The sequence below is a fragment of the Gouania willdenowi genome, chromosome 5, assembly GCF_900634775.1.
Source record: "Gouania willdenowi chromosome 5, fGouWil2.1, whole genome shotgun sequence".
Lineage (NCBI taxonomy): Eukaryota > Metazoa > Chordata > Actinopteri > Blenniiformes > Gobiesocidae > Gouania > Gouania willdenowi.
The window spans coordinates 10931264-10955164 of record NC_041048.1 but is presented as its reverse complement, the minus strand read 5'-3'; the positions used below and the strand labels follow the sequence as shown (position 1 = coordinate 10955164).

At 38.8% G+C, this 23901-nt stretch overlaps 2 protein-coding genes across 4 annotated transcripts in view; one reads left to right on the top strand and one right to left on the bottom strand.

Annotated features, from left to right (window-relative positions):
* Positions 1 to 3351: 3351 nt before the first annotated feature.
* Positions 3352 to 10755, bottom strand: LOC114463456 (TBC1 domain family member 20-like). Its single transcript, XM_028447012.1, has 8 exons — positions 10370 to 10755; positions 9525 to 9710; positions 8789 to 8869; positions 7522 to 7708; positions 7313 to 7414; positions 6837 to 6978; positions 6463 to 6641; positions 3352 to 5125 (listed from the first exon to the last, which is right to left on the bottom strand). Exons 1-8 carry the CDS (start codon positions 10443 to 10445, stop codon positions 4861 to 4863), a joined length of 1218 nt encoding a protein of 405 aa, XP_028302813.1. The 5' UTR covers positions 10446 to 10755; the 3' UTR covers positions 3352 to 4860.
* A 1465-nt stretch (positions 10756 to 12220) lies between these two features.
* The window catches only part of znfx1 (zinc finger, NFX1-type containing 1), a 30872-nt gene continuing 19191 nt past the window's right edge, over positions 12221 to 23901 (top strand). For 2 of the 3 annotated variants that reach the window (XM_028447548.1, XM_028447546.1), the window contains exons 1-5: positions 12221 to 12481; positions 16686 to 17633; positions 18745 to 18979; positions 20020 to 20372; positions 20489 to 20668. In XM_028447548.1, coding sequence (XP_028303349.1) covers positions 16713 to 17633; positions 18745 to 18979; positions 20020 to 20372; positions 20489 to 20668 — 1689 coding nt within the window. In that variant the 5' untranslated portion in view covers positions 12221 to 12481; positions 16686 to 16712. Of the gene's footprint in view, positions 12486 to 16685; positions 17634 to 18744; positions 18980 to 20019; positions 20373 to 20488; positions 20669 to 23901 lie in introns of all 3 variants that reach the window. The other variant, XM_028447547.1, reaches the window with a different exon arrangement.

The window sequence follows — 23901 nt, the reverse complement described above, 5'->3', positions numbered from 1 at the left end:
ACCTCGCTCCCTGTTCACGGCTCCAGCTGGGGCTCTCAGCAGATATCGCCCCACTTGACGAGGATGTCCTCGTTATTGACTGTGGAGAATATGATGGGGACTCCTCTGACCTATCCCTCTCCAAGGTGAACGAAGGGGGCGAAGTGTTCATCACTCTGGCCCGAGATGGACTGTCTGCCTCCTTCGCTGCCTCTCTCATCCTCTGAGCCTGGAGACCGTGGAAATGTGCGAACGCGCTGCCACACGGCTGGCCATCCCATGGCCCGCCATTGCAGTAGAAACCACCAGGTCCCGCTACGAGGGGAAGAAGCTTCCTCTCACCAGAGGCACTCCAAGACAAACTCCCTCCTTCCCCGAGCTGCTCGAGGAAGTGGCTCATTCTTGGCAGGCCTGCCCGTTCACTGGGAAGTCCCCAGTTGCAGGCACCTCTATCCTTGACTGCGAAGCCATGGTGGCCCACGGACTGCTCAGGATGTCTCAGGTGGAACCGCTCGTCGCGGCGCACCTGCTCCCACGCCAGCCTGCTGTGTCTCCACAGAGACCCATGCTGCTGCCAAAACCAGACCATCTCCAATTAGACCTGTCCCACAGGAGTTATGCGGCTGCTGCCCTCTCGTTCAGGGCCATGAATGTCATCTCCTTCTTCGCCGCCTACCATGCTGAACTTTGTGAAGATATTGCTTCGTCCCAGGACCCAGCGATAATAGAGGAGATGTCCACAGTGATGGATGTGTGCCTCCGTATCCAAGCCTGCTCACTACAGACTATGGGGAATGTCATAGGCAATATGGTGATCCAGGACTGTGCTCGCTGGCTCAACCTTACGAAGCTCACGGATACTGAAAGATGTGACATCCTTGATGCTCCCATCGTTCCTGAGGGAACTTTTGGCTCCTTTCTATCTTCCATGCAGCTGCGCTGCGAAGTGAAGAAAAGGGTGGATGAGTCTCTGCGCCTATCCCTCCTAAGGAAGCCTCCGCCTAAGTCCCCAGCCCCAGCTGCTGCTGCACCGGCGCAGCAATCTCAGCATAGGCAGGCACGGAGAAAGAGAAAGACGACCTGGCTGCTTTTCTCTCTAACCCCAAAGCTGAAGCTGACTGTTCCTTGTTCGCCAGCTCCAGCTGTTCCGCTTCCACGGGCATTTCATGCCCCACTCTCCCCTCTGCCAGGGCTCGGCCCTCTGATGACCAGGAGGTCACGACGGGTGGCTGTACGCACCCACACAAGTTCAAAACAGAATGATATGCTCATTGCTCACGCCTCTAGGCCAAAGGCCAGAGGCAACCCAAAATGTGAAAGCGTCGTCTGCCACAATAAACAGGATGATAGCAGGACCCGTTATCGCCACTCGAAGGGAGGGTTCGGCCTCCGTTCCGGGCAAAGACGGCGCTCCTCCTGTGGTCACTCTGTTCCCCAGCGCCAGCAGTGCGTGCTTGCTCCGGGGAATATGGCACTGTCTTGCTGACACTGTGGGAGTAGTCCCTCTGGGGTCGTAGGGCCGGCCGCCAAAGGGAGGCTCCACCGCACTGTGGATGGATTTCCCCATCGTGTGCGGCCCACCACCTCCAGGGGTCTCTGCCACTATGTGAGCAAGCCACCTCAGGCTATGCAGACGCCCTCCAGCAGAGGGCGCCATCTCACCAGTCTTGGACTCTCTGGCTGCATGCACCCTTCCTCCGGGAGAGGGCGCCGCCGCACCGCTGATGGCGCCTTGCGCAGTGAGGTCACCGGAGTGCCTGCCCCGCTACAAAGGTGGTGCATTCTCTTGGCCACGTATCTGGACGATTGGCTGCTCCTGGCCCAGTCGGATATAGAGGTCAGGGCTCATATGCGCATCCTGCTGCATCACTTGTCTGATCTCGGATTCATGGTGAATGTGGAGAAGAGCGTGTTATCCCCTTCTCAGGAAATAGTCTTCCTGGGCCTGTCCCTGCACTCTGTGCCTTTTACCGTGCATCTGTCAGCAAAGTGAGTGAGGCCATTCATAGCGTGTCTTGCTCTGTTTTGACAGAGGAGCTCTGTTCGGTTCAGGTTATGTTTTCGGTTACTCGGGTTGATGGCTTCGGCCATCCTCGTGATCCGTGTGGGCCGCCTACACATGAGGGAATTCCAGCTGTGGGTGGACTCACTTGGGCTCAATTTTGTGCGTCATGGCGCATGGAGAGTTTTTGTCATGCCAGAGTGCAGCTTGGCACTGCGTCACTGGCACTGATTAAAAGGCAGCTCTCTTGGACGTAACCGTGCTATGCTGAACGCTATACGTAAGTTCACAGTGCATTAGTGAATTGATATCAAGTGACCACTGCTGCTACGTTCTCTCGCTCTAGCAAGTGGGCGGGATAACACATCAGGCAGGCTCTAGAGACGATAGAGAAACATTCTTTTGAGGAAAAACGACAGCTTTTAAAAGATGGGAGACCAACACCTGAGTTACCAGACCTTCAGCAAAGGTAAAGTCAGAAAATTGTTCGTATTTTTCACAGTGAATGGAAGGATTGACTTTGTGGATGCGCCTCACTGAGACTGTTCCAAGTTGTTGTCATTTTCTCCGTGTTTTTGTTTCCAACACAAACAACGAATGCGCTACCGTGTCATGAGATATATATTGTTGGGAGAGTAAGGAAGCTACATTAAATAATTGTTTTTCTTTAATGGTGTTTTACGATGTTGATTTTGTTAGATGGCTAAATACTTGTTCACGTGGCTCTTGTTGGGTTTTTTCTTATCAATTTTATAATTTGATAAGCGCATTGAGATGACTTTGTTGTAAATTTCTGTATACAAATAAAGTTGAATTGAACTGAATTAACACTTGCCAGCAGAAACATTGAATTGTCATTTTGTCATTGGTGGTCTCGATTTGCAACGCACTGCCTACCCAACCCTAGTGGTCACGGCACGTCACTGACTCTAGGATACGTTCAATAGCACAGATGTAAAACAATTACACCACAGCATATCTATGGAGCACACTCCCGTCCGTGTGATTTTTTTTTTTACTCTGTAACTGAATATTTTTCAAATGTAACGAAGTACTGTTACTTGAAACAGATTTTAAAAAGTACCCAAAGTACACAAAAAACTACTCAATTACAGTAACCAGAGTAAATTACATTCCACCCCTGTAAAAAAGATTGACAAAAATTGAAGCTGAAGGAAATGCCTCAAAATGTGACAGCATGAGTCAGCTCTCCTTCTTCCCATGTGGAATTTGGTGCCAGGTAAGAGGCCCCAGGCATGAGAAGTCAAAGAAAATTTTAAAAACTAATTGAAAGGTGGAAACGTGTCTGCATGGGAATACATCCAACTGGGAAACTGACTGCATGTTCTGTAACAAAGTAAAAAGACAAATTCACCATGACACACTTAATTTATTCATCACTATTATTTTGTACAACTTTACATTGGTATGCATTTTGTTATAACAAAATAAAAACAAATAAACCTGTATTATAGTGCAATAAAAATAAACCAATACCACTGAGGGCAGAGGGATGGAACCACGCTAATGTGTACCAAAACTCACATCAGGTTACTTCCATTCTTGTCATTGAGCAGGAAATCAATGTTTTATTACAAGAATACACAAATTATGATGCTCTGCTTTCTAAATTCCTGTACAAAAACAATGGCAACAAATACCTATTAGAATTTTTTATTATAATAAAATGAACCAATTTAGTGGACTTTTATTTTGGAGAAGACAAGACTAAAGTTGTTTGACAAAACTCTTGAATCCCAGTTTAAAAATGTGAATTAAGGAAAATGTCTCCAACATGTGAAAACGATAATCCTGCAATGTCATGTTGAAGGTTGAAGAATTGAAATGACTAACATTTTCAATCTAAAGAGGGCCTGTTAATGCACCACTCACTGACTGTAGCATACATCTAGGATAAAATCACTATGATCTAGTTCCACACCCTCACAATAGGATGCTTCTCTTTGAAATGGATTAATGGACTGGAATTGACATAAAAATAAAAACTCTTAATGAAGTCATGTTTACAAACTGAAAAGATTTCAATGAACAGTAGAAAGAAGAAAAGAAAAGAAAAAGTTGTGCTTCAAATTCAATAGATAGTGAGCTAAACAACACAACTAGACCTCATGTACTATCTTGGCCTGGGCCACAAAAGAGGACTTCAAAATAAAACGAGCTTCAAGTTAGTCAGTGTGACAGTAATAGTTATTATCTAGACTATTATGTCCTCAGGCTTATGACACTTTACCAAATATCTTCAAGTTAGCTACAATATATGCATATAATTATATAATCCATGAACAATACCCAAGTCAACAAACTAATCATCACCCATAAAAAACGAGATGGTGTCCAGAAAGTGCTTATGTGTCGTTTTTACCATATAGTTACTTCTTACATATTTAAAAATACTATTACATACAATAATTTATATACAAAGGATTTTCCTTTTGGTCTCTTTTTTAATATCAAATAGAAATTGAAAGGATTGCATCAGCACTCAAACAAAAAACACCTGTACATCCATTCCAGCTGTTCAAGTTGGAGAGTTTCAGGTGTAGCGGGACCAATCATCCAATCATCAATCAGCTTTTATTATTGGGGCAACACAACCCCAGTTCATCCTACTACCAAAAAAAAGTCCATAAAGACAACACAGTGAGATAAAGCACTATAGTCAACTGATGATTTATCTCGACACTGCTTCTTTCTGAGGAACTGTTAATAAAAAATAAAAAAAACCTTAAATAAACCAGGAGTGTTAAGTCTGCTAACTGGTTTAGAATGAGAGCAAAGCCTGCACTAATCATGTGCTTGAAGTCATTAAAGGGTTCTTTAAACGCACCCATTAGGTTACTGACTGTAAGAAGACCAGTTCAAGGAAACAGATCCAGTTTAGGGGCCCATTCCAGAGCAGTGTTGACCACAGCAAGAGCCGCCGCTCCCAGAGCCACCGTCAGCCCCATGACAGCCAATCGAACGAAGCGGCGCGCGGCTGAAGGCTGTGTCACAGACACCACCGAGTTCGCCATTTGCTTTTCCAGCGCTGCCTGTTTCTGTCTGCGTCTGCGACGGAGAACCGAGTCTGGACGTTGCTGAGTGGATGCCAGGTCAAAGTCTTTGAATGTTGATGCTGCCGTGCTGTGAGGGGAAAACAGAGGAAACAACAGATCAAAAACAGAAGGAAAAACCACAAAGATACTGTATAAAGGACATAACTTACTACTCTTGCTAAGTCTGAAATCAACATTAGTATGTAGTGCGTTCACAAAGAAATTATGGTAAGAAATACCTGCATGTATACTATATCTGGACATTTTTTAAGTATGCACGGAGGGCACACTAGTCATACTCAACCGCCCCATGATGCATTGCGAACAGAACGTAAAATCGTCTTGGGAGCGGCTTCAAGCTAAAAGTCAAACATCCCCTTTTCAAAACAAAAGCATCTCGTCTTGTCTTCCATTAGTTTTTTTTAACGCTTTTGTAAATAGGGATCTTGTTTTGAAGTTAAGTGGAAATATTGTCAGTAGCACAATGGAGAGTCTCTGAAAATATCCAAAATGTCGGCATGAATTGTGTTTCTGTGAGTTTTATGGATCAAATGTTGATATTCTACTTGGTCACTTGCTCACTTGAAAAATTTTCAGAACTTTCAAAGTTGGCGAATCAACAGAGATATTTAGCCTCAGTGTGCTTCAGGTTTTTGTCATAGGTTCGAAATGCATCTTGGGAAACTTCGAAGTAGACTTCAGTGGGAATGGTCATCATCCTAATTATACTTATAGTATATAGCAGACAGTAAATACTCATTGAGTTTGTAGTGCATAGTACAGCCATTTTGAACACAGCCAAAGAGTCGGTATACAAGTAGCCAAAGATGATAGCGTCCTCTTATTTAAAAAGAAACTCAAGCACTATTTTCTGCTGATGGGGCAAAATTAATATATCCTATTCCTGCTTCTAATATATAATAAGATGTGATTCTTCTCCTGAGATGTGCTTCAAGGTATTGATACCCTTAAGCCGCACAACGATCTTGGTTATCGTATCTTAAATGGTTTCTGAGATAAGCTGTCCCCTTTGAAGATGCCTCGAACCGAATAAAAAAAAATGGAAAGAGGGCAATAACTCGGGGAAAAAAATAATTGTGCGCTTCTCATTTTCAAACTCCATCAAGGTATTGATACCTTGAAGCCACACACCGAATTTGGTTATCCTATCTTAAACAGTTTCTGAGAAAAGCTGTCTCCTTTACCTTGGACAGACGGACACACAGAGCTCAAACATATATCCCTCTTCACACTTTGTGGCGGGGGATAATAAGAATTAAATAATATTAATAAATTAATTACTAGATATTTCAGGTAACCCCAAGGTTGAAAAACTCTGGTTTAGTTCATCTTTAAATGAATATAGATGTTTTACAAACCTGATAGCATATGTAAAAGTGACAGTGTGTCCATTGTGTTTATTACCTTTCATGTGAGGAGACCTCTCTAGCCAGCTCAGAGGGAGGAAACTGGACGAAGAGGTCTCCAGCTTGGCTGATGAGCATCTCATACGGCAGGTCCTGGGGAATCTGGGACAGCAGGTGATGAACCATGGCCATATCACACTCACAGTCCAACACTTCCTCCTCTCTGTAGAGCACAATCTGCAGAACAACAATTCATGGACATGAGTCTATCATGGGGCAATAATATAAAAGACCTGGGTGTGTCCCACAATGTGTATAAACTAATATTTTGATATGCATTTATCAGGGCAACATTCTGTTAATTACAAAAAGTAATTTATCAATTGTAAATGAAGACTTAAAGGAATTCTTAGTTTTGGAAGAGAAACTCACCACAGCAGCAAAGTAGATGGGCATCAATGGGTGGCAAGCCAGAAAAAAGTCATACAACCGAACTACGTGTCGGAAGTCTGAGAGGACGTGACCAAACCATGTGATCAGCCAGCTGAGGGCGAAGACTGTTCCCACCTCAGCTCTGAGAAACAATAGGTCACATGGTAGGAAATCACCTTCATCAGTGTGTATGCAAACCTAACTTTTTACTCACAACTTTAACAAACAATTACACTTAAAAGTAAAAAAATAAATAAACGCAAAAAAAATAATTTAAAAAAGGCAATTGTGGCTCAAGTTGTGTCATTGCTGTAGTTCAATTAATGAAGCATTAACATACACAGAACTATATGAATGTCCCATTCATATGACGTGCTTGGACTTTCCAAACCCTTTCAAACACAATTACAAAAAACAACTAAAGAAAAATCTAGATATATTGGGTTGTCCCCACAATGCCTGCATTGTTGTCTTACTGTTGCATGAAGTCGTGCACTTCAGGGTTGACCTTTTCAATGATTGGCATCAGATAGTTTAGAATGTGTTTGGTGTTGTCCATGGTAGGATCCATGAAGTCCCTGTGGCACAAAACAAAAAAACAACACTTTTGTTCAAAGCGCATATCCGTAAAAAGTCCAATAAACGGGAAAATAACTGGCTGCTGAATGTGTGTGTTAGTAGATACCTGAGGTGATGAGTGGAGAGCTTCTCCATGAGAGCGGTGGCGAGGCGTTCTCCAAGGACTAATAAAAAAGTGACCACTATGTCGTGGTATCCTTGGTAGTAGTGCAGCTGGGGATTATGTTTGAGAACTCTGAGGATGATGTTTATCAACTCCTCCTGAAGACCTTCTCTTTGCTCGTCGGGCATTCCTGCACAAAACCACCCAATAAAAAATGGGACGCTTTATTTAGTGCGTCTTTATTACGTTGTCAAACAGTCTCACAAATTATGAGATTTAAAAATAAATAAATTGGAAGATTTTATTCAACCTGCCTACAGATATACTGTACATTTGAGTATAAAACTTGACATGACATTTACCGGTTCAGTACCACATCAAAACTGAATTGTAAAGTGACAATAATTCTACTATTGCAGGGCAATGTGACTGTGGAGATAAAGAGTTTTAGTCATTCCATTCTAAATGGTAGAATTATCCACTGTTTTGATGGTAACAAACCCTGACCAACTAACAAACCCCACGGTCCACATGAAGCTGAAATATCTGAAAGAAAACACAGCAATTTCCAGTTGTGGATAAAGTGACTATTTATTCATCAATTGTAATATATCATCATCATCTGATCGACCCACCAAAACATACTTAAACTAAAGACTTCATAAGTTCTCATTTGGCCAGAGCTGATGGTAAGGCCAGTTACATTTATTTATTTAAATTGAACAAACAAATAAAAAAATAGATGAAAATAAATAAACAAATCTCAACAGAAATCTCTATAAAATAAAGGAAGCCAGTTTCAATATAATACACGTGACATGTTCAACAAGGAAGAAGCCTAGACTTGTCATGTCCTACCCCCATTCTTCACCATTCATTAACAAATGCAAAATCCAATGAAATAACCTAAATGGACAATACCAATAAACACTCCCATTGAGCTATAAAGAAAAACAGAATAAAACAAAATCAACATGCGCCATCAACATCTGTGAGATTTACATTCACCTTCCTCATTTCTGTACTTTTTAACGATATATATTTTGTACATTTTTTTAAACTGCATTATATTCATATGTTTCATTGTTTTATAAAGGTCGTTACACAAAACCACCCCACAAATGGAAATACACATTTTTAACCAAATTAAAGCTTAGAATGATCAAAAAATAGGGCTAGGCAATAAGGGGCTAAACTCAATATCTTTATATTTTTCTCTCAAAACTAAACTAGAAATGTCAATATATCATCAAAGCCTATATATACTGACCAGGTGGGAACCTCCGCAGCGATCGCTGAACATCAAGTAACACCTGATTGTAGTCTTTGTTATTTTCCCGTTCCACCATTTCTGTAAGACATGTTACATTTACAAACTGTACAATACTTTATCTATTAAGCCTCTGCTTCAAAGTAAATGTAGCTCAGGTCTTAACCAGAACAAAGAGGTCAGAACACAATACTCCAGTTTTGAAGTATTTACACTGGTTCCCAGTCAGCCTCAGAATAGACTTTAAAGTTCTGCTGCTGGTGTATAAATCTGTGAATGGGTTTGGTCCAGAATACATCAGTGACATGTTAGTCAGGTATGAACCTAGCAGGTCATTCAGATCTATGGACACAGGTCAGATAGTGGAGCCCAGAGCTCACAGTAAACATGGTGATGCTGCATTTAGTTGTTATGCTGCAAAGAAGTGGAACAAACTGCCAGCAGAGCTGAAGTCAGCATCCAATGTTTTAAATCAAAGTTAAAGGCACTTTTTTCTCTACTTCATATGATTGAGAGAGAGATTTTTTGTCATGTTGTTGATGTAATGTGTTTATTGATGATTTTAATTGATTTTACTGATGATTTTAAGCTGTTGAATGTTTTATCATGTAAAGCACATTGAGTTGCCTTGTGTATGAAATGCGCTATACAAATAAATTTGCCTTGCCTACAAGGTTTTTGCATACAGTCAAATAAAAAGAAAAGCACATGCTTCTGTCAGCAGCAGATAAAATACCTGGCTCTTTTTTCAGGTTGTCAGGGGGAACATTGAGAAGCCTGGGCCAGACCTGACAGCGTATCTCATCAGTCAGTAGACCGCCTTCACTGATGGCCATCCTTCTCAGAGCTGCAACATCCACGGGACTCGCGCTGAGAGCCTGAGAGATGTCTGAGATCTTTTTTCTTCGCCTGGAATCCCAGTCTGACACAAAACATAAAAAGAAATATACATTAAAAAAAACATTGGAAACCAATGTACTTGTACTTTGGTAACCGTACCAATGGCACCGTGGGTTGTCCGTACGGCAACCGTACAAATAGATACTTTCTTATTATTATGAAAGCGTCTATTTGTACTTTCACAAGTACAACATGTATACTTATGAAAGCCACTTACCAATAGAAAGTGTCTATTTGTACGGTTGCCATACGGACAACGCCCGGTGCTATTGGTACAGTTACCGAAGTACAAGTACGTAGCGTCTTAGGGTTAGGTTATAACCCAATATCGCAATCATTTTTAGGGTTAGGGTAAGGTTCGGTCTTAGTCACTCGACCTAAAATGGCCAATGACTGACCTATCACGTGACCTAAACTGGCCAAATAGGGGCGCTGCGTACGAATAGAATGTCAGTATATTGATACGGCAACCGTACGGCTAGCCACTACCAATTATTATTGGGGAATCAAATCGACATTAGATGTTTAAATATGACATAAATATAAAGGTGTGACAATGAGGTGGTAAAGTACAATTTAAAGATAATTATGCATATTTTCGCAAAAATGTAGGTTATGATTAAATGTATTAATTGACCAGATATATATATATATATATATATATATATATATATTTTTTACCTTTTTCATTGACAGACCACGGTACGTCCACGCACCGGGGTTTTTTAACGCTCTCCTCACTTGGCGGTGTCTCCATGTTAGCAGTCCGTCAGCGTCATCCTCTGTCGTCAGGTTAACTCCAACTAAACATCTCGAGACAACCAACAAGAAGCTAGCTTACTAGCTAGCTGTATAGTCAGCAAAGCTGATCTCATACAAACATAGCCCCAAAGTGTTCGCGAGCTACCGATACAGCTGTGCTGAGCCACACTGTCCTCATATTTGTGAACACCTATGAGCTCATTCCAGTAGTTAGAGAACATAACATTTCTTTACAGAAATAGTTTGTTTGCTGCTACATGTTTATGGTCACGGAAGCGAACAAGGATACAGATCCCTTGGCTATACTTCCTGTTACGACGGAAGTGACGTCATATCGTAGGAAGGAGATGACAAAAATTAAACTGGTATTTTTTTTTTTTTTTTTTTAAATCCGGCTAATATACATCTAAAAATACAATTAAGGTACAATAAAGGAACAACTTGGTATTAAAAAATCTCCAAGTTTTTATCAACAAAAAGCACCATTTTACTGATTTGTGTGTGTGTGTGTGTGTGTGTGTGTGTGATTTGCAGAGGTGAAAGAGTACTGATATATCCTACTAAGGTAGATCATGTTACTTGATTGAAATTGTACTCAAGTACAAGTAAGTCATTCATAAAAGTACAAGTAAAAAGTAGCTCAATTAATTAGTACGCAAAGTAAAAGTTACTAGTTATCAGTTCTCGGAAATCAGTACAGTACTGTAGTTTAAGGCATGGGTTCTTAAACTTTTCTGTCCACAACCCCCAAAATAAAGGTTCCAGAGACCGGGGACCCTCTATGTACCTGAAGTTGGTTGAACACAGACATGAACATTGAAGAACAGTCATGTGGAGACAGGGTCATCTATAAAGGGGAATAAAGGGGAGAGCTTTTTGGGGCCCATCCATAAAGTCAGCAAAATGATGGTTCATTGTTCTATGAATCTGTGATAACCACATTTATTTATTTGTCTGAACAATATCCACTGTTATCCAGGAAGTTTATTATTATTTACACCATAATATAAAGTTATCATAAAGATGTAAATCCTTGTTTTAATCAGTAATAAAATGGGTTAAAAGTGACCCAACTGGTGGAAAAACTGGTGAAATTGAGTTTTAAAAACCACAGATATTGGTTAAAAGTTGCAAATTAGAGTGGCCAATAATGGACAAAAACGTTTCAAAGTGTCAATATTGGCTTCAAAGTAGGAACAATGAATTTAAACTGGCAAATGATGGGCATGGTAAATCGTCAATGTGGTTAAATTTGTAAAAAAAAAATAAATAAATAAAAAAAATAAGCATGAAATGTGGTGAAAAGAGGTTAAAAGTGACAATAATGCATCAACATATGCATAATTTGGTGGGAAAAGTGATGGAAAGGGTTTATAAGTGCCAAAAATGTCTTGAAAGTGGAAAAAATGTGGAGAAAATGCAAAGGGCTCAAATTGTTAAAAAAAAATGTTCTTAATAGTTTCTTGAAGGCATCTGGCGACCCCCTCCCAGTGTCTTGCGACCCCAAATGGGGTCCTGACCCCAGTGTTTGGAGCCCCTGGTTAAAGGTGCCAATTAAAAAAAATAAAAAATAAAATAAATAAATAAATAAATAAATAAATAAAAAAATAAAAAAATAAATAATAATAATAATTTACTCAGTAACGGTTGGGTGTAGAAATGTAACAAAAATACTTTACTTCTTTCAAAACGTTCTTAAGTACAAGTTAAATTACTGAATTATTAAGAATATGCCCAAAAACTTAACTTTCACTTCCGGTAACTAGGGTGTTGTTTGTGATACTTAGTTTTCTAATTATTCTTACTGTTATATTACCTCTGAGAGACTTTGTATCTTGCTGTTGTAACAAGTATGGACGTGTAAATTATTAAAACGGTTCTGTTGCCTGGGTGTGACGTTGGAGGAAAGGAAAGCGAAACCATCAACAGAGCTCTTTAAAAGCTTCTCCATTGAGCTGCACCTTTACATCAACGCGGAACTACATTCATCCAAACCCGACGTGGAGAATCCATCAAGAAGAGCCTTTAACAGTAGGTAAACTATTTGTTAATATTTCAGTGGTTTGTGTGTGATTCTCAATACATTTATCGTTAAAAAAAAAAAATCCAAAAAAAAAACAACAACAACAACAAAGACAGCAGCTAGCCAAAAGGCTACATAAATAATCAAATTGAAAGAGATAATTATAGTTCATTTTCACAGCTGTGTAAAAAAAAAAAGAAAGAAGAAAAAAGAAAAAAAAAAACCCAAAACAAACACTTTAACTAGAATATTTGTTGAAGCTATAAAAAAATGTGTGGGGAAGTTATTCAGCATTTAATATTTATTAGCTCTATTGTATTTAACGCCGCTACCGTGAATAAGAGGAGCAAGCGGGTCAGAAAATGGATGGATGGATTTAACACGCTTTGAATAAACCCTGGCAACAAACTCATCATAAATGATAAAATACACAATATATACTTTTGTTCACTTGAGAAAGAGTTTCCATAACATGAGTCATCGATTAGTTTCTTGTAGAACCAAAACCATGGGGAGGGAAATTCATGAGTCATTTCCCAGGAAAAGGAAAGTTAAGTGCTTAGTCAATGCTTTCCAGCAGGGGGCACTCTTTTCACTGTAAATACTTATATTTTCAATAGGACTTAGGTAGCTCTTTTAGTTCTTTTAGTTCTGTTGTTCATTAATTATTATATGATTGGTTTTGTTGTTGGTAATAGCATTTCCATGGCCTTAAACACATTAAAACCTTGCTGATAACTTATTTTCCTATTTTTCATTGAATAATGTATGCCGAGTCATATTCAACACCCAAAAGTACGGAAGAGGATTAGGGCCACTGAAAAAACAAAAACAAAAACAAATACAAAAACAGGGGTGTTAGAGGAAGAAGAAATAATCACAATTGTGGAACACTTTTTCCTTTTTTTTTTAAATTTTTATTTATTTTTTTTAAATCGTATGATTATGTTTTCTTTTTTAATCTGGATTTTAATGGATTTATTTATTTTCTTGTTTTTTTTTTTTTTTTAATTATTATTTTTATCTGTTACTATATCCCCCCCACCCCACCCCGACCCTGCAAAATAGATAATTCTAGACTAAAAAACAAACTTAAAAAAACAAAACAAAAAGAAATCAGACCAAAAAAAAAAAAAAAAAAAATCACATGATCTTAAAAATGTGTTCTACAAATAGGATTGTTATTTTTGTCTTCTTTTATTTTACATGTATTACATGAGGCAAATTAGGGGTGTGTATTGCCTGGCATCTGGCGATACTAGTCGTATCCCGATACATATGTCACAATACGATACAATATATCCCGATATTAAAGTATAAGGCGATTATTGCGATTTTTTTTTTAAATGTTTGACTTAAGAAAACAACTAATCTGTAAATGTGTACACCTTCATGAGAACATTCTGTATGAAATATATTTTATTGGCATATTTTACACTCAGAACATTAGCTTTAACATGCCATGTGCCAACAACTTAAAATAATAAAAAAAAAATAACATACAATCTGCCTGTGGCTTTTAAACCAGCATGACTATAGTGCAACTTAACTGAGGTATATGCCTAGAACAACAAATAAATGCAGAAAGTTAGTACTTTCTTTTTAGATTTTATTGAAAAAACACAAGCTGGTCAACATGCTCAGGTTTTAGCACACTTCTTTGTGCAGTTACAATGATAAATTATTAAAAAAATAGATTATATAAAATAAAAATAAAAAAATCCATATGGATGCATTTTGAATCGATCCAAGAATCGCGCAACGTAACATCGCGATACATCACAGAATCAATTTTTTTTTTCAACACCCCTAGGGCAAATATATATTGTATGTTAAGATGCAAAGAGACTGGAAGTTGACTGAATTTTTATCCTTGAATGCTTTTAAAATGAAACTGAGAGAATTTGAGACTGCCTCAGTTGTCTGTAATTGTTTTATTTGATTCTTATGTTATCCTGTCATTTTAATGTAATGTAAATGTATTTCTGTTCAGTGTTGTAACTTTGCTGCCTCTTGGCCAGGACTCCCTTGAAAAAGAGGTTTTTATTCTCAATGGGATTTTTTTCCTGGTTAAATAAATAAAAATAAATAAGATCTTTGATGTGTTTTTGGTTCCACTGTTTTGCTTAGAAACAGGTCACATTAAGAATCGTAATAACCCTGTTGTCGACCAAGCAGCCAAGGAACAGGAAACAGGTTTGAAGTTAAAAAAAATGTGGGTTTTATTTTCCCCGAAAAAGAAACTTGACAGTTTTAACACAACTAACAGACAAGGGCTTGTTGTCACACAGGTACAGTAAGTTGTCATGTTGCAATTATCTTGTCCACCAGAGGGCGCAACTGAAGAGTAGAATACTAGTTTTCTTCCTTTACATGGTCACGTGTCATGTCCTGTCTGGGAACATTGTGAGGTGAGATGAACACCAATTAACCATTTTGCACAACCCAAAGTAAAAAATATCTTTATTTATTTCAAAATAAGCTTCTTTTGGATAATAATCCTAACAGTGACACGTGGACTTGCTAGTGGAGTGATTAAGGCCTTCTGTCATACCTAAGTCATTGTTTTGTTTTAAGTTCACTTTAAACTAGAGCTAGCGTTAGCAAACATGGCAGTTTGGGGCAACATGTCTCAGTCATTTTGGGGTTAATTGTCACATGTGAACCAATGCTTTTTTTTTTTTTTTTTTTAAATTCAATTCAATCTGGAATTCTGATCTTAAGAAAGGTAAAACAAGCATTTGAGGCTGAGAGCCATAGCCTGCGTGACAGCAGTTACTAAGGACTTTAATCCAGTGCATGTTGCATAATGTTTTATGTTAATTACTTTTTCAAGCTAAATGATAAACATTTTCTGTGCCTGACATCAATGTTCACTTTCAAGTGAAAAAAGACCAACAAACAATTTTGTCCATATTTTATTAGTTGCTAAATCCAGTGTGACGTCTTACTACATATTTTATTATTTTTTTTCCTATTTGCTCTCGGAGGAGACGGACACTGTTTTTCCATCTCCCTCATTTTCCCTGCTTGCTGCTCATTTGTCTTGTGTTTACGTTGCAATGTTTGCGGAAGAGTTTTTTCATGATCCCAAACTCCGCCCCTCTCTACGAGGGCCTAGTTTGGTTTTTGCCTTTTTTTTATCTCTTCTTTTTACCCATTGTTTCATATTTTTCATCTAAGAAACTGAGCGCTGCTCTTGCTGGCTGTTCCCCAGTACTCCCGTACCGGTTCCCCATGTGTTATTGTCTTTCATGTTTCTTGGTTGGGATGTAACTGAAACTGAATTTCCCCTCGGGGATTAATAAAGTATTATCATTTCAATCAATATAGTGAGACAACTTACCCGATTGTGGGGCAACATGTCACATGTTCACACTATTTGATTGCTCATAACTCTGCACTGACACAAGATATGAAAATGACAGGAATACAAAATATATACCTGAGACTTTGGTCTGTCATCAGTCCATCAGATAAACATCTATGTTTCCTATAGGATGTCATCAGTAAATGAAAGGATAAATGTTGTCTCTCCTGTCAGCGCCACATCAGATCCACACAGCGACGTGTTCACAGAATTATCCTTTTTTTATTGGACAGGTTGTTTTCCAAGAGAACTGATTGGTCAGGAGGCGGGACTTTAGTACTCGCTCAGATTCTAGCCAGAACAAAACCAGGTTAGTCTCTCAGCCTAAGTTACCATGGTGATTTAGCCCCGTAAGATGTTAGCCAGCTTCATAGTATAGCACACTCTGATTAAATCCCGGAAGTTAGCACAATAAGAGCAAATTTAGCTTTGTAGTACAGGCTCTATGTGATCAGCCCATCAAACACACACACACACGAGAGAACATAATAGACAGTAACTGAAATCTAACATAAAGAACTCCCAATTCCCCCATGAGGTCAATGAGCTTGGTCTGGTCCTATGGGCGTGGGCCTGTCAGCTCTGCCTTCTCTGCTATCTTTTGCCAGACCAGGGAGACATTCCACAGGTAACTCAAAGATAAAATCAGACTTAACATACGTTACATTATTTGAAATACAAATAAACAATATGATAAATGTGCACTAGTTTAACTTCAATGTATGGCTGTGGCTGTCACAAACCCCTTAAACATTTGTGTATCTTAATCTTATTGTGCATCTGTTTTTATTTACATCCTGCATTATTAAAATCACATTGCTCAACATGTTTTTTCTCAACAGCTGCTTCCTAAAGGCCCATAAAGGGCCATGGAAAGACGAAGCTTCCATGATGGAAGAAAATCTGTTCCTCAAGGTGAAGATGCAGATGAAAAATTGGGCAAAAGGATACATCATTGGGGAGACAGAGGCAGAGCGGGGAGTGTCCCTGCAGGAAGAGGAAGAAGTAGAGAAAGAGGTGTATGGGGACATGAAGGTGTAAATGGGAGAGGTAGAGGGGGGGATCGTGAGAGATCTGGTGTGAGGGGAAATGCAGAGGCTGAAAGACAAGGAGCCAGATGGAAGAACCCAGAAATTGGAGTTAGGACGCTACTGGAAAGACCAGGCAGAGCGAAAGGACCACATCATGGACACGGGTTGGGTTTTATAACTCCTGAAAATCTCCGTGGAGGAGGGAGGGGGGTGCGCTCCCCAGCAGGAAGAGGAAGAAGTACAGACAGAGGTGGAAGGGGATTTAACGCTGTAATGGGGAGAGGTAGAGGGGGGGATCGTGAGAGATCTGGTGTGAGGGGAAATGCAGAGGCTGAAAGACAAGGAGCCAGACGGAAGAACCCAGAAGTTGGAGTTAGGACGACTCGGGAAAGTCCAGGCACAGCGAATGGACCACACCATGGACACGGGCTGGGTTTTAAAACTCTGGAAAATCTCTCTGAAGAAGAGCCGTCTGTAGTAGCTATTACACTGTCCTCACACCCAGCCCTCAAAACTGTCCTGGCTGAGACCGCAATGAGAAAGGATCTTATCGAGCTCCTCTGCCTGGTTTTGAGTAAAGCTCTTAAATCACGGTCAGATAGAAGCATATTGCAGCGCCTAGCTGGAGTTGTGAAGGATTCAGGCTTTTTCTGCAACATTTTGCCTCACTGTCTTGGCGGCATGGGCGTCGACTTTGACCCAGCTCGTAGAGCACTTTATCCACAACACCTGGAAAACATCCTGGATATTATCTCAGAGGTAAAAAAAAAACCAAACAACAACAACAAATGACAACAACAGATCAAAGTAATGCTGTGCGATATAAAAATGTCTACCTTACTATATAACCCTCTATTGCAGTGGTTCCCAAACTTCAGACATTTAACCTGAAGCCATGTCCCCCCTACTACTGCACACTTATACAACATAATAATGTAATGCAGTGTTTTTCACCTTTGGGGTCATGACCCTATGTGGGGTCGACTGGAATTCAAATGCGGTCCGCTGAAATGTCTAGTAATTTATAATAATAAAAAAATACTGATTAAAAATGTATTTATTTATTTTTTTTAAATGTTTTAAATATTTCTAAATGTATAATGCCACACACAAAACAATGTTAAATAACTGTATTCTACACTTTTTAAAATATGAATCTAGTTCAAATAAAATGCATTCTAAAATTATCTGAGCTGGCACATCTTTGTGCACCAATCCTGGCAACTACAAACACTATATAAAGCTAAATCTAGAAAGAAAGAAAAAGCCTCTGGAGACGCCAAAAATGTGTGATACTGAAATAGGGCCACGACCCAAAAAGGATTGTAAACCACTGATGTCATATAAGTCATATGCATTGTAGCCCTACAGTGACATGTGTCTATGTGTACCTATTCTGTTGAGGGATAATAATAATAATAAAAAAGAATAATAATCTGTAAGAATGTAAATTAGTAAACCAACATAGTTCTCGTCATATTAGGATTTTTTGATGAGGTCGGCTAATATGTAATTTGTGGCAATGCATGGTGGCTCCTGACTGCTGGTTGATTTATATTCTAGTTTCCAATTTTCATTTTCTATTCATGTATCCCCTTTGACCATTTTTGTACATTTACCATTACGTACTTAATTTTTATATATATATAAAATATATGATATGCAGGATATTGTATAATTGTGTATATAATATATTGAATAGCAATGTCCATTCATTTCATGTAATTTTACAGAAGAAATGCTATATCAAGATATAAATCTATCTATATTGTGATATCAAATTTTCTCAATATCGCACAGCACAAATATTTTAAATACATAACTTGAAGATTAACCATACTTAGTTATTGTCCTATTGAAATGATTTCAGGTGCTCAACATGTACCCTGCTAGCTCTCTGGAGGCAGTGGGCGTGCTTCTGACTCTGCTTCAAGCTACTATTAATCGCCTGAGAGCATCAGGTGTGGACCTAAAGCATGAGTTGGAGGAAACGGTGGGAAGACTTCAGGCTTTGATCGGACACCTGCAGCAGCGAAGCTGGGAAGGCACACTGCGCTCAGACAGGGACACGTACGCACTCCTACCTGCTGCTGGTGATAACCCAGGTGATGAACGGCACAATGTGCAATGATACGATTACAGCTCCTGATTTCAATCACTTACATTCAAACACTGTTAGTTTTGACATTATTATGATGATGTTATATTATTATAATTAGATTTTTGTCATAGTTTTTTTTGTTAACAAAATGCCACTTCGTTTTAATAAAAATGTATTTACTATTTCAGTTGTAGTCAACTTTTAGTCGACTAAAGCGTGGGTTCTCAACCTTGGGGTCAGGACCTCATTTGGGGTCGCAAGACACTGGGAGGGTGTCGCCAGATGCCTTCAAGAAACTAGGATTGTTTTTTGAACAATTGAAGCCGATTTTTGCTTATTTTTACCCTTTTTCTGCCACTTGCCATATTTTAACCGATTTTCATCACTTTTTCTTACATATTTTTGCTCCTTATAATGCATTTTTGCTACATTATTCCCATTTTTGCCATTTCTCCATGAAATTTCAATGCCTTTTCTGCTCATTTTTCCCACTTTCAAAACATTTTTGACACTTTTAACCTCTTTCCACCACTTTTTTCCACCAAATGTTGCATATGTTGACCCATTGTTGACACTTTTAACCTCTTCACTATATTTCATGCTTATTTCGCCACATTAACCACATTCACGATTTGTCATGCCCATTGTTTGCCAGTTTAAAGTAATTGTTCCTACTTTTTAAATTATATTACTCCAACCTCTTCCACTTTTAAGCCAATATTGAGACTTTGAACCCTTTTCAACACTTTTTCTGTCTGTTTTTAGCCACTCTAATTTCCAACTTTGAACCAATTTCTGTGGTTTTTAAAATGCCACTTCACCCATTTTATTTCTAATGAAAACAAGGATTTACATCTTTAAGATAACATACAATGGCACAAATAATAATAAACTTCCTGAATAACAGTGGATATTATTCAGATAAATTAATAAATGTGGTTATCACAAATTCATATAACAGTGGACCATCATTTTATTGACTTTATTGATGGGCCCCAAGTGGCTCTATGTTGATTAAAATAATGAGCACTGCCTTCACCACAGATGAGGAAGAGCAGCAGAACTTTAGAACAATACCAATCTATCCGACTCCTGAGGAATTCCACCAAGACGAGAGGCCATTCCTTCGACCCAACCTCACCACCGAGCGCTACTCCAGCACCCACATCTACCTGGACACGCACTTCCGACTGCTCAGGGAGGATTTTGTACGTCCACTTCGTGAAGGGATCCAGCAACTGCTCAAGGTCCAAGCTGACATTGGGGGAGCTGATAAACCACTCAAAATGAAGCGCTTTGATGATATCCGAGTCTACTTTGATACAGAACTGATTACTCCAAAGTGCACAAACACTGGCCTGGCTTACATCGTGCAGTTTGACATTAAGCCACTTCAGGTTAGACACTAGATACTTTTGTCTTTTTTTATTCTTTGTTCTTTCATTTTCATTTTGACACTGAAGCAAACATTATAAAACATGACCTGCATGTGTTTTTCTGTATTTTCCCACAGTTTGTTCGCTGGGAGAACTCAAAGCGGCTGATCTACGGTTCCCTGCTCTGTTTGTCGTGTGATAACTTTGAAAGCTTCTTGTATGCCACAGTGTCGGATCGAGAACCAAAAGAGCTGAAAGAAGGACGAGTCCAGGTTACCTTTACAGAGGAAAGCAGGGCTAAGTTGGCCACAATTCAGGTGGGAAGGTTCTTCCAATAATGAATAAGAAACATGGATGGTCTATTCAAATTATTCTTTTAAGCAACAATCATATAATATACAGTATCTGATCTGGCAACATATCTGTGGATTCTCGTTATTCCAAAGTGAAAATGTTTCGACTAATAATACTAATAACGTCTGTTATTTAGTAGAAACTCACCTATTTAAGTAAAAGTAGAAGAAACATTATTAGAGGGTTAAAATGATAAAACAGCCAACAACAAAATACTAAGTTTGATAAAAACCTAAACAAAACACGTTTTCTTTATAAGGGCAAAATTTTCATTGGGGACACAAATGCAGAAAAAACATGTCCGGGTCCAATACTTTTTAACATATTGTTTCCAGGAAACATTTTACCCACTGAAATATCAAGTGTGTATTGCTAAATAAAGCAGACAAAATCCTGGCTTCCTAAGTTTTTTTGTAATGTAGGTTCGATTGACGATTTTCAGCGCTTTTCCTTTCCACTCTGTTATCATCAACCGTATCCATGGAAATATGAGAACCACTTTTTGATGTCAATTTTTAAAAAGGCAATGGAGGACATTAGGTACTAGAACAGGAACCATTGAGTTGTACCTCAGTGTGTGATGGCTGTAACTAAGGGTGTGTGATATGAAGATATTAGATCGTGCAGGTTAAAAAACATGATGACGATCTGCCTAATAACGGATATCGTAGAACCGTAGGTAGTGCATGTTGTCCCTTGTAGTGCCGTGTCTGTGCCATATGTCTGTGGCCCATACACAGCACATCCAAAGGGTTTTTCTCTGGCAAATCACACCATTTACTCACCATTTTGAGGAAAAATATAGAGATATTTATTTTTATTTATTTATTTATTCAGTTTATTTCCGACATGGTTACATTCACTTTGTTTACATTTTTTTTTTTTTTTTTTTTTTTTTACACGCCGAAAAAGGAGACGAGAGAAGCATTTTGCTTATCTGGGTCCCGTCCCCTGTTTTGTACATCAAAAATTTACATTGGTTTACATGTCTCTCTGGTCAAACATTCTTAGGTTGTTCTGAACAGTCCTTTTTTGTGTAGGATTTATTCTCATCAGTGTTGTCTTTTTTTTTTTTATTCCTCCTCCTCTCTATCGTTGTTTGTGTTGGCCTTGTTCCCTGTCAGACGTTGTTTGCATTCCTCCTGTTCAGGAAAAGTTAATCTTTTTTTTGAAGTTTTTCCCTTTTCATCCATGACGTCACCACTCCATGTCTCTTTTGGACACACAAGTTTGCAACTTGTTTTGTCTCTACCTCAATGTTGTTGTTAGTTCTATTGGCAGTGTTGTATTTGCCACTGTTATATTTAACCATTTCTTGTACAAACACATTAGTATATCTTAGTTCATAAGCAAGGTTAGTAATGTAATCCTTAATCACCCCACCACCTAGCAACTGAAATTAATAAATGACAGACCTTTTTTACTCTTGGTTTCCACATTGAATTCAGTGCCAATGTTTCCAGTGTTTATATAGATTTGGGTCCATGTCCGTGATTACCATCAGTAATGTTGTCGTTTAGGTGGATCCTTCGTATTTTCCCAAGTCTTCCATCGTTTTGATGAATATTGGTTTTCCGTTCTCTTCTCCCAGTGGTGTGATATAAATCCTGCAGTTTTTCGTCCACGTTTTTAGAATCTATCCTCCTTTTTTTATTTAGCGTGCCTTCCATGCAATGCTTGCATTTTTATTAGTCAGGTTTTCATTAATAAAAACCTTTGTTTCCTTCAGTTTTCTGCCTTGCTTCAGTAATTGTCCTTTGAATTTCACCTTCGTGAAAGTGATTTTTACAGCTCTGTTATCATTTCTCTTTGGCAGGAGATGGCAGGAGTTGATGTTGTCAGGGTTCAGGACAATGTCCTTCGACTCCAAGTAATGGAGTCAATGGCCTGTTGTTCAAACGATTTTGTTTCTTCGTCACTTGCGTAACTCCTGGGTTTTATCTTTAAGCCTGTGATGATGACATCTTTCTCTCTTTCCTTTTGTTCCAACTCTTCAACCCTCGTGTTTAGTAGTTTTATCTCTTCAGCATTTCTTTCATTCTCTTCTTTCAGTACCTTTGCTTCACTTTGAAGGGTTTCCAGTGACTTTTCCAGCGTCTTTTCCAACGACTTTATCTCGGCTGTGATCCGTGCAGATAGATCGTCTTTGATAGACGATAGATCGTCTTTGAGGTTTCGTATCATCTCCTTGACCTCTTCCAACCCCGGATCAGGTTCCGTAGGGCCTGCAGGCGGTTTTTTAAACATTTTTCTTTTCGTCTTGGGCCCAAGTTTTATTTCTCAGGCTGTCCAGCTGCAGCTGTAAGCTGTTAATCTTCCATGGTTGTGTTATCGGAGCGAGTGAACACACGTCCTTTCTTTCCGAAGACCAGAGACAGAGATATGATTATTGGTCCATATCACCCAGGCCTAATATAACCAAAGCAGTAACGTTTTATCTTCTAAATGAGATGATTGTCTAAACTGTGGGAAATGAGGTGTTGAAAAGACTGCTTTAAGTTGGATTTTATTAATATGAGTGTGTTATCTCAAAAACAAATGGAAATCACTAGACTGATCTGCTAGCTTGTTATGTAGCAAGTGTTGCTTATTCTACACCACTTTAGTTTAACAAAGTAAAAAAGAGTGTATGTGACAAAAATAACTTGTCAGCCTTTTTGTTTGATGTTAATTATACTTGGAACCAGTTTTAAAAATTGCTTACATACATTTTAAAAACTGCTTTAAAAGTATCCTGACTTAGATGATCTTTTATCCCTTTTTTCACTTTAGGGCGATGATTTTAAATAGGTGAATTGGTTCGTACTTTTAAATATTCTAAATGATCTGAATAAAAAAATTATTTTACAAAGAAAAAATTGTGATATGATTTTTTTTTTTTCCCCCCATATAGCCCACCTCAAGCTGTAACCACAAAAAGTTAACGGAGTGAAAAAACCCTCATCATTCAACCCCATGTTTAACAAAAATTAGGAAGAATTCAGCACTGCTGCTATTATGGTCATACAGCACATAGCAGCTGTACTTTACTAACATGGAAAATGAATTGAGCTACTGCAACCTTTGATTTCCATGATTTTCAACATCCCAAATGTGCCTATAATGTTTGATTCATTATCCCTTTTTGCCAGCATACTACCATATGTAATGCAATTAGACTACTTATATGACTACTTATACAACTATACTCTAACAA